At 58.4% G+C, this 12080-nt stretch overlaps 1 protein-coding gene across 1 annotated transcript in view; it reads left to right on the top strand.

Annotated features, from left to right (window-relative positions):
• The first annotated feature begins 9151 nt into the window (after positions 1 to 9151).
• The window catches only part of SKOR2 (SKI family transcriptional corepressor 2), a 27628-nt gene continuing 24699 nt past the window's right edge, over positions 9152 to 12080 (top strand). Inside the window, exons 1-2 of the mRNA XM_027885900.1 lie at positions 9152 to 10522; positions 10664 to 11371. Coding sequence (XP_027741701.1) covers positions 9152 to 10522; positions 10664 to 11371 — 2079 coding nt within the window. The remainder of the gene's footprint in view (positions 10523 to 10663; positions 11372 to 12080) is intronic.

Genomic DNA, 12080 nt, shown 5'->3' with positions numbered 1-12080 from the left:
AAAAAAAAAAAAAAAAAAAAAAAAAAAAAAAAAAAAAAAAAAAAAAAAAATATCAAGGCTTCCGAATCTGCCTGAGATCAGACAAATGGCTGCGGTCAAGCAGACAAATAAACAAGTAAAAACTCCAAACAATAAAAAACACACCCAAAGTTATTTCTGAAAGGCTTTTTGTAATGTTGAGTGGCTTTCTCTGAAGCACCTGGCACCAGGAAAGGGGGATGAGACTGAACGGGCTCCTCTCTGCTAATTCCTTTTGCACATTCAGATTTTAAATGTCAAAGATAGCTATAAATAAAGAACGAAAGAATAGCGGCTTTCAACCCGTCTGGAAAAATAAGTGCAACCTCCTGCCTATTGGAGCTACAACGTTAACTGCGCTCGTAATGTAAACACTCGAAGAGCAGCGATTCCAGCGGGATGGGAGCTGGGGAAGGGTTGGGGGCTGTACAGCCCGGACGCCCTCAGAGCCGCCCCACAGGCATTTGAAGGAAAAATCGCTTAATCCTTAACGGGGCAGCAGCTGCAGCGGGAAACCCTAAATTCCTGCTCCGCCACTGTCACCCCGGGGCTCGGGGACGGTGCGGGGACAGCCGGGACACTGCGGGAACACGCGGGACACCGCGGCTCGTGTCGCTCCTCGGGAGAAAAGTGTCAAGAAGCGCGGGCTCCCCCAGACCGTTTTGTCGCGGTGACTCCGCAGCAGCCCCCAAACCGCGGCGGAGATGCGCGGGGTGCCGGGGTGCGCCCAGCTGGGCAGGGGGAGCTCCCACCCCCACACCCGGCATCTCGCATCGCTCCGGTCCCCCGGGCTCCATCTCCGCGGGGCGCAGAGGCAGGACCCGGCCCTGCCGACCCCTGGGTTCGCTCATCAAACCATATTTTCTTCTCGGGCAAATTTGACCTGTTTCTTGGCCCAGATACGTTTCAAACACTTCTTCCGTTGCTTTTTTTTTTTTTTTTTTTCTTTATTTTGAGACGGGGCGCGAGGACTCCGCGGTCGCTCCCCCTACCCGTAAATTTGTCCGGCTTCTCCCCAGGGAAGGGGGTCGGGGAGTCCCAGGCAATCCCTACTCCACTCCTCCTACCCAACCTAACATCTTCGGGTTCTTTTCTTCTCCGAGGGGGCTCCTACAGCAGCCAGGACAACAGGTGATCCCCGTTTGGGGTCCAGGAGCCCCTTTTGCCGTGGGAGGACGGACACACATTGCTCTCCCGTCCTCAAATACCGTGGGATGTGCGCTGCGCATAACCGCACAGACTTCGGAACTCCTCTCCTTGCAGCCAGCTAAAGGCTGTTCTTTTAATGAATTACTAATGAGTTAAAATTGGACAGCCGGCTTAATTAAAGCGTAGAGGCAATGTGTTTACCACATTGTAATTGAACTCATTAGGGCGTCGGCTTTGTGTTTTTAAGCAGCCGCCTTGTTCCGCACGTCGAGTGATCCGCGGGAGGCTTTTTGCTGGGGATGGGGTTTCTGCAGGGGTGTTTGGGGGCTGCGGAAGGCGGCAGTGCCCCCCCATCCCTTTATCCTCCTCAGGGGCTTGTGTTGCGGGGGGGGGGGAGCAACACCCCCCCTTCTGTCGTCCCGCAAAGCGCTCACGGTTTGGGGGTGTTCACATTCCTTTTAGCGGGGAAAGCTACAGGAAGCGGGGAAGGAGCACAGGAAAAACTGGGGGGCGAGGAGGAGAAATTTAGGGCGGGAGGGTGGGGGAGTTTGGGGGAGCACAGCCCTGCCCTGCAACAGGGTCCCCCTTGCCCCCCCATCTAGGCGGGGAGGGTGCGGGGGGTACCCTCCTCCTCCCATCCTCCGCGGCCGTCGGGGCGGACCTGCCCCGGGGCAGCGGCGGGGCGGGGGCGGCCGCCCGTTCCCCCCGCGGCGAGGGGTGGGGGCCGGGGGAAGGGGGCGGCTTCCCCGCACCGCTTGCAAGGCGCTGCCTGGCTGCTAGAAGGCGTCCGAGACCCGACCCACCCGCGGCACAGCCGCCGCGGCAGAGGCGGGAGCCAAACTTATCGCGCCGCGGAGCGACAGCGGCCCCCGCGCCGGCCGCGGCCCCGGGGAAGCCCATGGAGCCCGGGCGTCCAGGTGAGCGCGGGGCTGGGGCCGGGATGGGGGTGCGTGGGGACCTCTCGATTCGGGCGTGTTCGTCCCCGCCCGGAATAAACAGCGGTCGGTGTCGTTTTGCTGTCGCGATAGGTCGCGGGGTCGTGCCGCCCGTCGCGGGGAGGGGAGCGAGTGGAAAGGCGGCTGTACGGTGCTTGATGGGGTCTGGCTGAGAGAGCCCCGGTGGGGGAGAGGAGCCCCCCGCAAGTTTGGGCTGCGGCGGAGGGAAGGGGCGATGGTTTGGATCTGCGCTTGGAGCGGCGCGGGTCCTTGTTCTCGTGTCTCGTATACGTGCATATATATATATATATATATATATATATATATATATATATATATATATGTATACGTTGGGTTTTATTTTCCTGCCAAATCGTCAAGTTTGGGCCAGGTTTAGGGATCGGAAGGGACGACCAAGGCTGGTTTGTCCCCGAGTGCAAAGCGGAGACGTCCCGGCCCCGTAGGGGAGGGGGATGCGCGGAGCTCTCCGCGCCCGCGCGGCATCCCGAGTCCTACCGGCAGTGGGATGGGGGTGTGTATGTGCGGGTGCAGCGCTGCGCCTCTCCCCCGGACAGCTCGGCTTCTCTCCCCTGGTACGATCGTCCTTGCCCGGGACGGGGCTAATTTTGGGAAGGAGGTGGGATAAGAGGCGACCACCAGCCTGTGAGAGGCGTCTGCTCCGCTTAATTAGTGGTTTCGATGTTTAAAAGCTGGAGGAAAGCGATAAGTATTTTCAATTATTATTCATTAGTATTTTTTTTTTACCGGTTACACCCCTGAGGATTTGGGGGTCCGAGAGCGGGAGCAGAAGCGGGGAACCCTCGGGAAAGCCCTTGTCCCCGCCCTCCAAGCCCTTCTTCGGTGTGTTGCCTGCTTGTTGCACAGCTCCTGCCCATCGGCTGCCCCGGAGCGGGAGCTCGTCACGGTCTATATAGCCCTTCGGAGGCGCCTATATGGACCTGGCTTTAGGGAAACGTGCCTGTAGTAGAATACTCTACTATTCAAATCACTTCATTTTTTTATAGTAATCTTGAAATCATGGCGAGGTACAGGGGAACGAGGGGGGGGATGTGGTGGTGAGGGAAAAGGAAAAAAAAGTTGCTTTTAGGTGTACAGAGGGAGAAGGTGACAAGCCAGACCCCGAAGTGGGTAATGGGAACTGTCAAAGAGTGCAGAAGCGTAAAAGCCAAACAATCCCAATCCCCATAGGTTGTTTATTCGTCATAAAATACAACTCTACATAGCAGGAAGTTACTGCAAACATTTATCAATAATGAATGAATCTCCTGTAATAAAATACACTCATAATTAGCTACAGTCAACTACGTACATTATGCTAAGGCTTTTGCAACTCTTTGTTGAAAATCCGACTTAGATAAATCCTCTTAAACAGCCTTTTAAGAAGGGGAAAAAAAGAATTAAAAAAAAAATTTAAAACCAGTAGCCAACCACCACCCAGCATCTCTCCTCTTTTTCTGCCGTTTTTGAAACCCAAACCGTAACTACTCCTGAAATATAACGGAAAAGTCTTTGGTGAATTCAGAAGAGTCATTAACATTCAGCTTTAAGTGAATGTTAACAGTAAATAAAGAAATCTCTTGATTGTAATAGTTGCAACAAAGCAATAATAAACCAGTGGGCGGTCATCAGTAATGATAAATGTACCATTATTACTGCGTGTTGGGGAACAGGGTTTGGAAAGTACTTCAGACTTTTTAGTGGCAAGCTTGGTGGCAATTCGTTTCTTAGCCTGGGAAGGGGGGGGGGGTGGGAAGCGCCATATAATTTTACACACAATTTAGGTGAAAATAAATTTAAATCTGTATATTACATTTTTAATTTCAAGATAGTAATTAAAGTTGGTTCATTATATCTCCTCTGAAAGTCTCTGTGCTCATCTTAATTGCCTGTTTGTACAATCTGCTTTCTAAGACATCCAAGGTTACTGGGTTCTGAAAGACGCAAAATTGAATTATTTACTGAGTTGATGACTCTTCGTCACGTTTCTCTCGGAAGTTTGGGATAGCTGCTCCCCATCACAACCTGATTGGGGCCCCGCTTCTCCTTGTTGCTCGTTTAAATACTTCGGAGCAGGCATGTTTCTCATGTTCAGGGCGCTTTAAATTATGTGTTTAAAAAAAAAATCAATAGCTGAGGTATTCTTTTTCGTTTGGGTTATTTTTCTTCCCTTCCTAGTCCACCCCACCCCTCCGAGCGTTAGTTCACGCACACCTGAACTTGCATCTCTTTTTCTCCCTGCCACCCCATTCCCAGGCAGTACTGAAATAACCACCCCGGTGTTTTTAAGCGCTCGGGGGCGGATTATGAAGCACCCATCTCCTCCCGGGTTGCCAGTCGCTTCCCGTAGGATGAAACAAAATGACAAATCGCATGGTTTTGGGTGCTGTTTCTATTCGGGTGGGTGACGTTGGAGGGCTGGCGGGCAGCCTTCCCCCTGCGGGGGTATCCGCATCTCCTGGGTAAGGTCTGCACGTACCTTCGGCGAGGACCACCTCGGGTTTGGATCGCTCGGAGCATATTAAATTGAGAGTTTAAGAGAGCTCCATCAGACAAAAGATGCCGTTCCGGTTTCTTCCTTTCAGCCGCCGTGCTGGTTTTCAGCTACCGGAGGGATAACAAACTACCTAGAAATGCCCCATCCCTGAACTCTCCCCGGTATCTTTAGAGAGCCCGGAGAAGATCGCGTTGAGTCGTTTCCTCCGCTCGTTATTGCGATTATAGAAGTAGCTTTCCGAGGCGTCCTCCTGCCACTGAAAAACTCCACGTAGAGATCTCTGCCCTTTTGTTGTGTCTAGCTGGGTTATTCAGGAGCAGAGACAAAAGCCCGAAGTGATGTGATCTAAATGAGCTCCGGGGTTTTCCAGATGGGACCACCTCTATTCCAAATGTCCTTTCTGCTTAACATAATAAACTACGATTAAAAAAAAAAAAATACTTAGAAAAGAGCTTCGCTCTAGACCAAGCTGCGCAAGCGAAATCTACACAAAAGTATTTAAAAAAAAAAAAAAAAGAAAGAAAGAAAGAAAGAACAAACGCTTTTGCTGCCTAAATTTTTTAGGAGAAGAGATTTTACAACGATACCTTATGTGTCGGCTGCTTACACGGCTGCAAGTTTCAATGAGATGCGGAGGGGTGGGAGGAGGGAATGGATCCGCTTTGGGGTTGGTTTTTTTGTTTTGTGGTTTTTTTAAACGCGCCAAGGTAATCTTGCTCCCCGTGGCCTCTCTGCTACAATATTTAAGCGCCGTGGAAGTAAAGGCCGTGAGGGTGGTTTGGGGTGGTTTGAACTTGGCCGCTTTTCCCAGCTGCTCGTTTCTGCACGGAGCGACCCGCAGCGAGACGATGAGCTGCTGTCGCCTCCTGCTCGGCCGCTCCAAGGCTGAATCGCGATAGAGAGAAGGGAAAAGGAGCCAGGACTCGTATTAGCTCTTTCAGCCTTCTGTGAGAAGTTTGTCCACCTCCCCCGCTCCTCTCTCGCGAGGTGACTCCAAACCAAATAACGAAATGAACGGAAGAAATTGGAGTGGACAACAGGAGAGGAGCCCAGGTCTGCACCTACCCGTGGCAGGGAGTGTGGACATCCCACCTCAAGTCAAGGACTCCCTCCTGCCTCTCGCCAGGGTCCAGGATAGGCTCCAGCCGGCCCGCGGAGACACTGATGGGGTCGGCGGTGGCCGAAGCAGCGCCGCCGGGCCTCCCCCGCCTGGGCAACACCTGCGGGATCCGTCCGATCCCTGGGTGGACCGACCTTTCTCCATAAAACCAAACTCACCCCCCCCCTCCATGCCCGTACTGGGGTCGTGCTACCCCCACGAGGTTTCCCAACAGTCTAAAGTAGGGAAAAAGGAGAGAACGGTGTATTCTTGCCCCTCTTCTCTACGGTGGTGGTGCGGGTCAGTGTCTGCCCCAAATTCGGTGAGCTCCACCGAGCCGAGGGCCCTTGGTGCGGCTGCTGGGCAGTGCCCCTGCGACACGCAGGGTCTTTCACCCTCTCCTGCCGCCGTGGGGGACTAGGACTTCCTGACCCGTGGGTTTCAGTTTTCCCTATAAATAGAATTGAAGAAGCCACTCGTTTTTTACAGTGGAATTCAAGGGGGTCCACAGCACCGAGCAGGTAGAAAAAGGAACAGTTTAGTTTTGCTTTTCGTTTAGTCACAACAAAATAAAACCCAGACGCCGGCTAGTGACGCCCCCGTCCCGAGCCTGACTTTTCCGCCTCTCTCAGGCTGCGAGGACGGAGTTCTGTCGGTTGCTTCGTTGAAGGCGCTTTGCAAAACCCTCTTATCCCTTTCGCCTTCTGCAGCCGCTTTTCCTCTTCTTCCAACGCCGGGCTGAGAGCCGGGGGCCAGGTTGCCCATCCCCAGTTCTCCCGGGAACTGCCGGGGAAAAGCCACCGGGTGGCCGAGGGAGAGGGGAACGGTGTGCCCAGCGGCGGCCGCGGGGATGCAGGCACTGAGCACCCCGCAGGATCAGCCGCCTTCTCCCTAAAAACCCCCGTCCCTCCAGGTGCCGACCTGGGAGCGAGGACAGGAAGGGAGATTTTCTCCGTGGCGTGGTGATAGATCATACAGTGTGTGACACGGGTTTAACCAATAAAACAATTTGAATCAATTAGCTGACGGAGGAGAGTTTTGAAGTGTAAAATTCATGTCAGCCTGGCTAGGAAGCATTGATTAAAATGTCACCAGTGTGAGGCTTATAGCCATCGCTCACACGAAAGCAGCAGGCTCCGTGCAGGAGAGGATCGGGAAGAATAGGAGGGAGGGGAAAGGGGGGAAGTCTCCGTGTGACAGTGGCGACACGGGGCCAAGCAAGGTTTAATAAGAAGTGATGGAAGTAATAAGGAGAAGTGTGATATTATTACTGTTAGTAATAATAGTAATAATAATATTGTTACTATTAAAGTTAGCGAGGACCCGAGCAATACCCGGATAGAGAGAAAGTGAGTGAGCTTTAGTGTGGATGTCCTGGGAAAGGTCGGTGCAGAGATTTTCGCCTGGATCTGTGACGGCCCGGAAGAAAAAAAAAAAAAATCCCCCCAAAACCGAACCACCAAACACCAAGTTCTCATAGCTAAATGTGCAGAAATATGTAGTACCGGTCATGTGCATGGAGAGAAAACCAGGCAAACCTTCAAGCATTTTTTTTTTTAATAAATCAGAAGGTTATTAGAAAACACCTGACGGTCCATATGTCTCCCCGTTTTAGCTAGAAATGAGTTTTTAATTTTCCAGGGTTTTAGCCGTTTCCGTAGTTTTTCTGACTGGAAAGCGCCGGAGTTGAGCGGTATTAGCTTCCTGCCTTGGGGCGATGGGGTTGCGGCGGGGGTCACTCTGTCCTCACCCTGCGCTGCACGGAGAGGCGGTTTGGACCCACAACCCTTCGGAGGTAGATCGTGGAAAAAATTTACATTTTTCGTGCACTGGTTTCACTTTATTAAGTATATATATATATAGCAGCGCTCCAGTGCTGCAGTCTGTTTGCTGCTTTGGGCTGTGGGGGTTTTTTTGCCTTAACCAGGGGCATAAAAAAAAAACCCAAACAAACCAACCACCACAAACCAAATACAAAAGCCCCCAAAACAAACAAAAAAAAACCCCTCCAAACCAACCCAACCCCACCCCTCCCCAAAGTAACAGATTTGCGCCGTGTTGGTCCCTGTGGGAGAGAGAAACTGGGTCCGTGTGGTTCTGAAAGTAGTTTTGGCGAATGACTGGTGTACTCGGGAATGGCAGTGCGGACCCAGCAGCTGACCGTGCCCGTGAGGACATGCCTGTGGAAAGAAGTCAACTTTATCTCTCCCTCACCCTGTAATTTCTCCAGATCCCTTTAAAAATACGGTTTCCGAAAAGACGCGGGATTTATAACGAGAATATTCATTTCCTTGGAAGCGCTTGGGCTCAGACAGTGGGGGGAGGGGGACGGACGGGGAGAGGATAAGGTGAAAAAAGGCGAAAAAGAAAAAAAAAAAAGAAAAAGGAAAAAGCCCATTCCACCCTCAACCGTTCCGGCCGCTCGCCGGGAAGCCGTGAGCGGAGTCGGGGAGCGCTCGGGGGGGCGGCGGCGGGAGGCCGGGCCCCGACGGGGCGCCCGCAACCCCTGGCGGTGCGGGGAGGGAGGGAGGGAGGAAGGGAGGGGATGGGGGAGCCGCCCCCAACCCCGCTCACCACCCACCATCTGGGGGGGGTGGGAAGGTGGGGGCTCGTTCGGTGGGTCCGGCCCCGCCCGCCCCCCCGGGCCGTGACGTCAGGGAGCCCACGGGGGGCCGCGCCGGGGGCGGGGGGCTCTGCCGGGCCGCGCGGCTCCGCGGAGGCGGGCGCGGGGATGCGCTTCCCTTCCTCCCGGCGGCCGCTGCAGGAGGAGGTGGAGGAGGAGGGACCGGCGAGGCAGGGCTGGACCGCGGCCGCGGAGGTAACGGGCTCCGGGCGGGGAGGATGCCCCGGCAGCCGCGGGGAGCACCGAAACTTTGGGGTTCGGGCTTGTTGTGGGTTTTGTTGAGTTTTTTTTTTTTTTTTTTGTTTTTGTTTTTTTGTTTTTTTTTCGTTCGTCTCCGCGCGGTTGGCCCGTCCTGCGGCCGCGTTGCACGGCGGCTGCCCGCGGAGGCTCCGCGGAGCGCCTTGCCGGGGTAGCGGCGGGTTCCCAGGACGGGGAGGTGGAAACGCGTGTTTCGGAATAAGCCGCCCGCGGGTCGGGGATTACTCCGAGCGGGCGCGGTTCGCTCGTGTTCCGTCAGCTCCGCAGCCGCGGTGGGACGCGCCCGTCGGAGAACGGGGTTGCGCGGGGGCGGACAGCTTCGCGGACATCCCCGGCGAGGCCAGGGGAGCTTTGGGGGGGTCGGGATCGCTGAGCAATTGTGCCCTCGGGTAGCGCCTCCCCATGCCGTCAGACTCGGAGGGGGGACCGGGGAGGACGCCCTGCGCGCAGCGGAGACTCCCCCCATCCCCATGAGTCCCCGGCTGACGGCGCTGTGTTTCTTTCCCCCTCCCCTCCCGCAGCTGGAGCAGAGCAGCCCCCCCGGCGCTGAGACGATGGCGACCAGCCCGCTGCCCGGCCCCACCGATATCTTGCTGCCGTCGCCATCCAGCGCGTACCCGCCGGACCCCATGAACCAGCCGAGGGCCGGCCACGCCGCTATGAAGCCCAACCAGGTGGGGCAGGTGATCCTCTACGGCATCCCCATCGTCTCCCTGGTGATCGACGGGCAGGAGCGGTTGTGCCTGGCGCAGATCTCCAACACCCTCCTCAAAAACTTCAGCTACAACGAGATCCACAACCGGCGGGTGGCCCTGGGCATCACCTGCGTGCAGTGCACGCCGGTGCAGCTGGAGATCCTGCGGCGGGCCGGGGCCATGCCCATCTCCTCCCGCCGCTGCGGCATGATCACCAAGCGGGAGGCGGAGCGGCTCTGCAAGTCCTTCTTGGGCGAGAACCGGCCACCCAAACTGCCGGATAACTTCGCCTTCGACGTGTCCCACGAGTGCGCCTGGGGCTGCCGCGGGAGCTTCATTCCCGCCCGCTACAACAGCTCCCGGGCCAAGTGCATCAAGTGCAGCTACTGCAGCATGTACTTCTCCCCCAACAAGTTCATCTTCCACTCCCACCGCACCCCCGACGCCAAGTACACCCAGCCCGACGCCGCCAACTTCAACTCCTGGCGCCGCCACCTGAAGCTGACCGACAAGAACCCCCAGGACGAGCTGGTCTTCGCCTGGGAGGACGTCAAGGCCATGTTCAACGGCGGCAGCCGCAAGCGCGCCCTGCCGCCCGCCCCGCCGGCCCCCGCCGCGGCCGCCCCCGCCGCCTGTCACCCATTGGGCTCGGTGAAGGCGGCGGCCGTGGTGGGCGGCGGGCTGCTGAGCCCGCACCTCCTGGCCGCCCCGCCCGACCTGCACCAGAAGCGGCCCCGCTTCGAGGAAGACGAGGAGCTGCAGGAGGCGGTGGCGGCGGCGCACGGCGGCAAGAGCCCGCGGAGCTACCCCGTCATCCCGGTGCCCAGTAAGGGCTCCTTCGGCGGCATGCTCCAGAAGTTCCCGGGCTGCGGGGGGCTCTTCCCGCACCCCTACGGCTTCCCCGCCGCCGCCTTCGGGCTCTGCCACAAGAAGGAGGAGGGCGGCGGCGGCGATGCCCTCGGCGGGGCGGCCGCGCACAAGGCCGGCGGGGCGGCGGCGGGCGGCGGGCTCTCGGGGCTCTTCTGGCCGGGCAGGAAGGATGCTGCGTTCTACCCGCCCTTCTGCATGTTCTGGCCGCCCCGCACGCCGGGCGGGCTGCCGGTCCCCACCTACCTGCAGCCGCCGCCGCAGCCCCCCGGAGCCCTGGGATGCTCGCTGGGGGGGGACGGGGCGGGCTTGCTGCGCCAGGCTTTCCTGGACCTGTCGGAGCCCGGCGGCGAGGCGGGACCGGCGGGGCTGGGCACGGCACCGGCGGGGCTGGGCACGGCACCGGCGGGGCTGGGCACCCCGCCCGCCGCCGCCCCCCCGGCCGCCCCCGCCGCCGCCGCCCGGGACCCGCTGTTCGAGTCGCCCCCCGGTGGCAGCGCCGAGCCCGCCTCGCCCGCCGCCTCCGACGGGGGCAGCGGCGGCGGCGGGGCCGGGCGGGTCCCCCCGCACCACCCGCACCTGCTGGAGGCGGCGGGCGGGCGCAAGGCGGGCGGAGGGTACCACCACTCCAGCGCCTTCCGCCCGGTGGGCGGCAAGGAGGACTCGGAGAGCCTGGCCAAGCTGCACGGCGGCGGCGGCGGCCCCCCGCGCTCCGCCTCGCCCCTGCAACTGCTGCTGCCGCCGCCGCCGCCGCCGCCCCCCGAGGATGCGGGGTGCGAGAGGCACCCGCATCCCCCGCACGCCGCGCACCGCCTGCTCTCCCCCGGGGGCACCAGCTGCAGCTTCGCCAGCGAGGAGAGCAGCGAGGAGGAGGAAGACGAGGAGGAGGAGGACGAGCCTGAGGTGGACGTCGAAGGGCACAAGCCCCCCGAGGAGGAGGAAGAGGAGGAGGAGGAGGAGGGCGGCGAGGAAGAGCCCCGCGGCGGAGACCCTTTGGCGGCCGGTGGCCGCTTCCCGCCCGCCCGGGGGCTGCCGGAGAAGGGGGGCCGGGAACGCCCCGCCGCCGGCCCCTTCCCCCGGCCGCCCGTCGAGGAGAAGCCGGGGGATGGTCAAGCCACCTCGCAACCGCCTCCAGGCGCCCCGCGGGCGGGCAGTGGCGGCAGCAGCCCCGCGCACCTCCCGGCACCAGAGGAGCAGCCCCTCTACAAGGATGTAAATGTCGTGATAGGCACCTTCCCGTGTTTTTGGCTTCTGAAACCGGGGCGGGAGGGGTCCTCTGGGTGGGGGAAATAGATCTCACTATGTCAGGTACTCCGTATTCCCTGATTCCTGGCCAGGCGCTGTGAATCTCTCACGGCCAGGTCAGGCACTGGGTGCCTCCCCCCATCGTGTGAGGTGCCACATCCCCAACAGCCTGTGGTGGTCAGCCCCAAGCTGACCTTGGTGGTCTGTGCCCAGACACGGCCCACTAGGGCCTCCTTGTCAAGCCCACCCTGCTCCCTTCACCCTCCAAATCAGATGTGGCCCAAATCCCTTTTCCCAGGGCAGAGTGGACAGCTGTCCCCAGGACACCCATCCCCATGGGAAGCCACCTCCACGGTGGCACTGCTGTACTGGGTCCCAGGCATGCCAGGCCTGGGTGCAGCATCCACAGAGCAGCCCTGAAAACTAATAAAAATAAATATGGCAGATCTATTTGGTGGGTGCCTTTCCCAGCAGGGCGTTGTACTGTTAGTGGGTGCTGGTTCATGACCTGATGCCCTCAACTCAGATTAACAGGTTGGGCAACTGGTCCAGCCCCTATTTTGAGATGGTGCCCTCATCCAGCCTGCATGTTTCCTGCACGTTTCCAGTGGGACACGTGCTCCCTCCATAAAGGTGGCTCTGGGTGAGGCCACGGTGGGATTTCTCCCTAAATGTG

Source organism: Empidonax traillii, unplaced genomic scaffold (genome assembly GCF_003031625.1).
Source record: "Empidonax traillii isolate 1590-97213 ecotype Southwest subspecies unplaced genomic scaffold, ASM303162v1 scaffold10:size5872457, whole genome shotgun sequence".
In the NCBI taxonomy this organism is placed as follows: Eukaryota; Metazoa; Chordata; class Aves; order Passeriformes; family Tyrannidae; genus Empidonax; species Empidonax traillii.
This window is presented reverse-complemented; position numbering and strand designations above follow the sequence as displayed.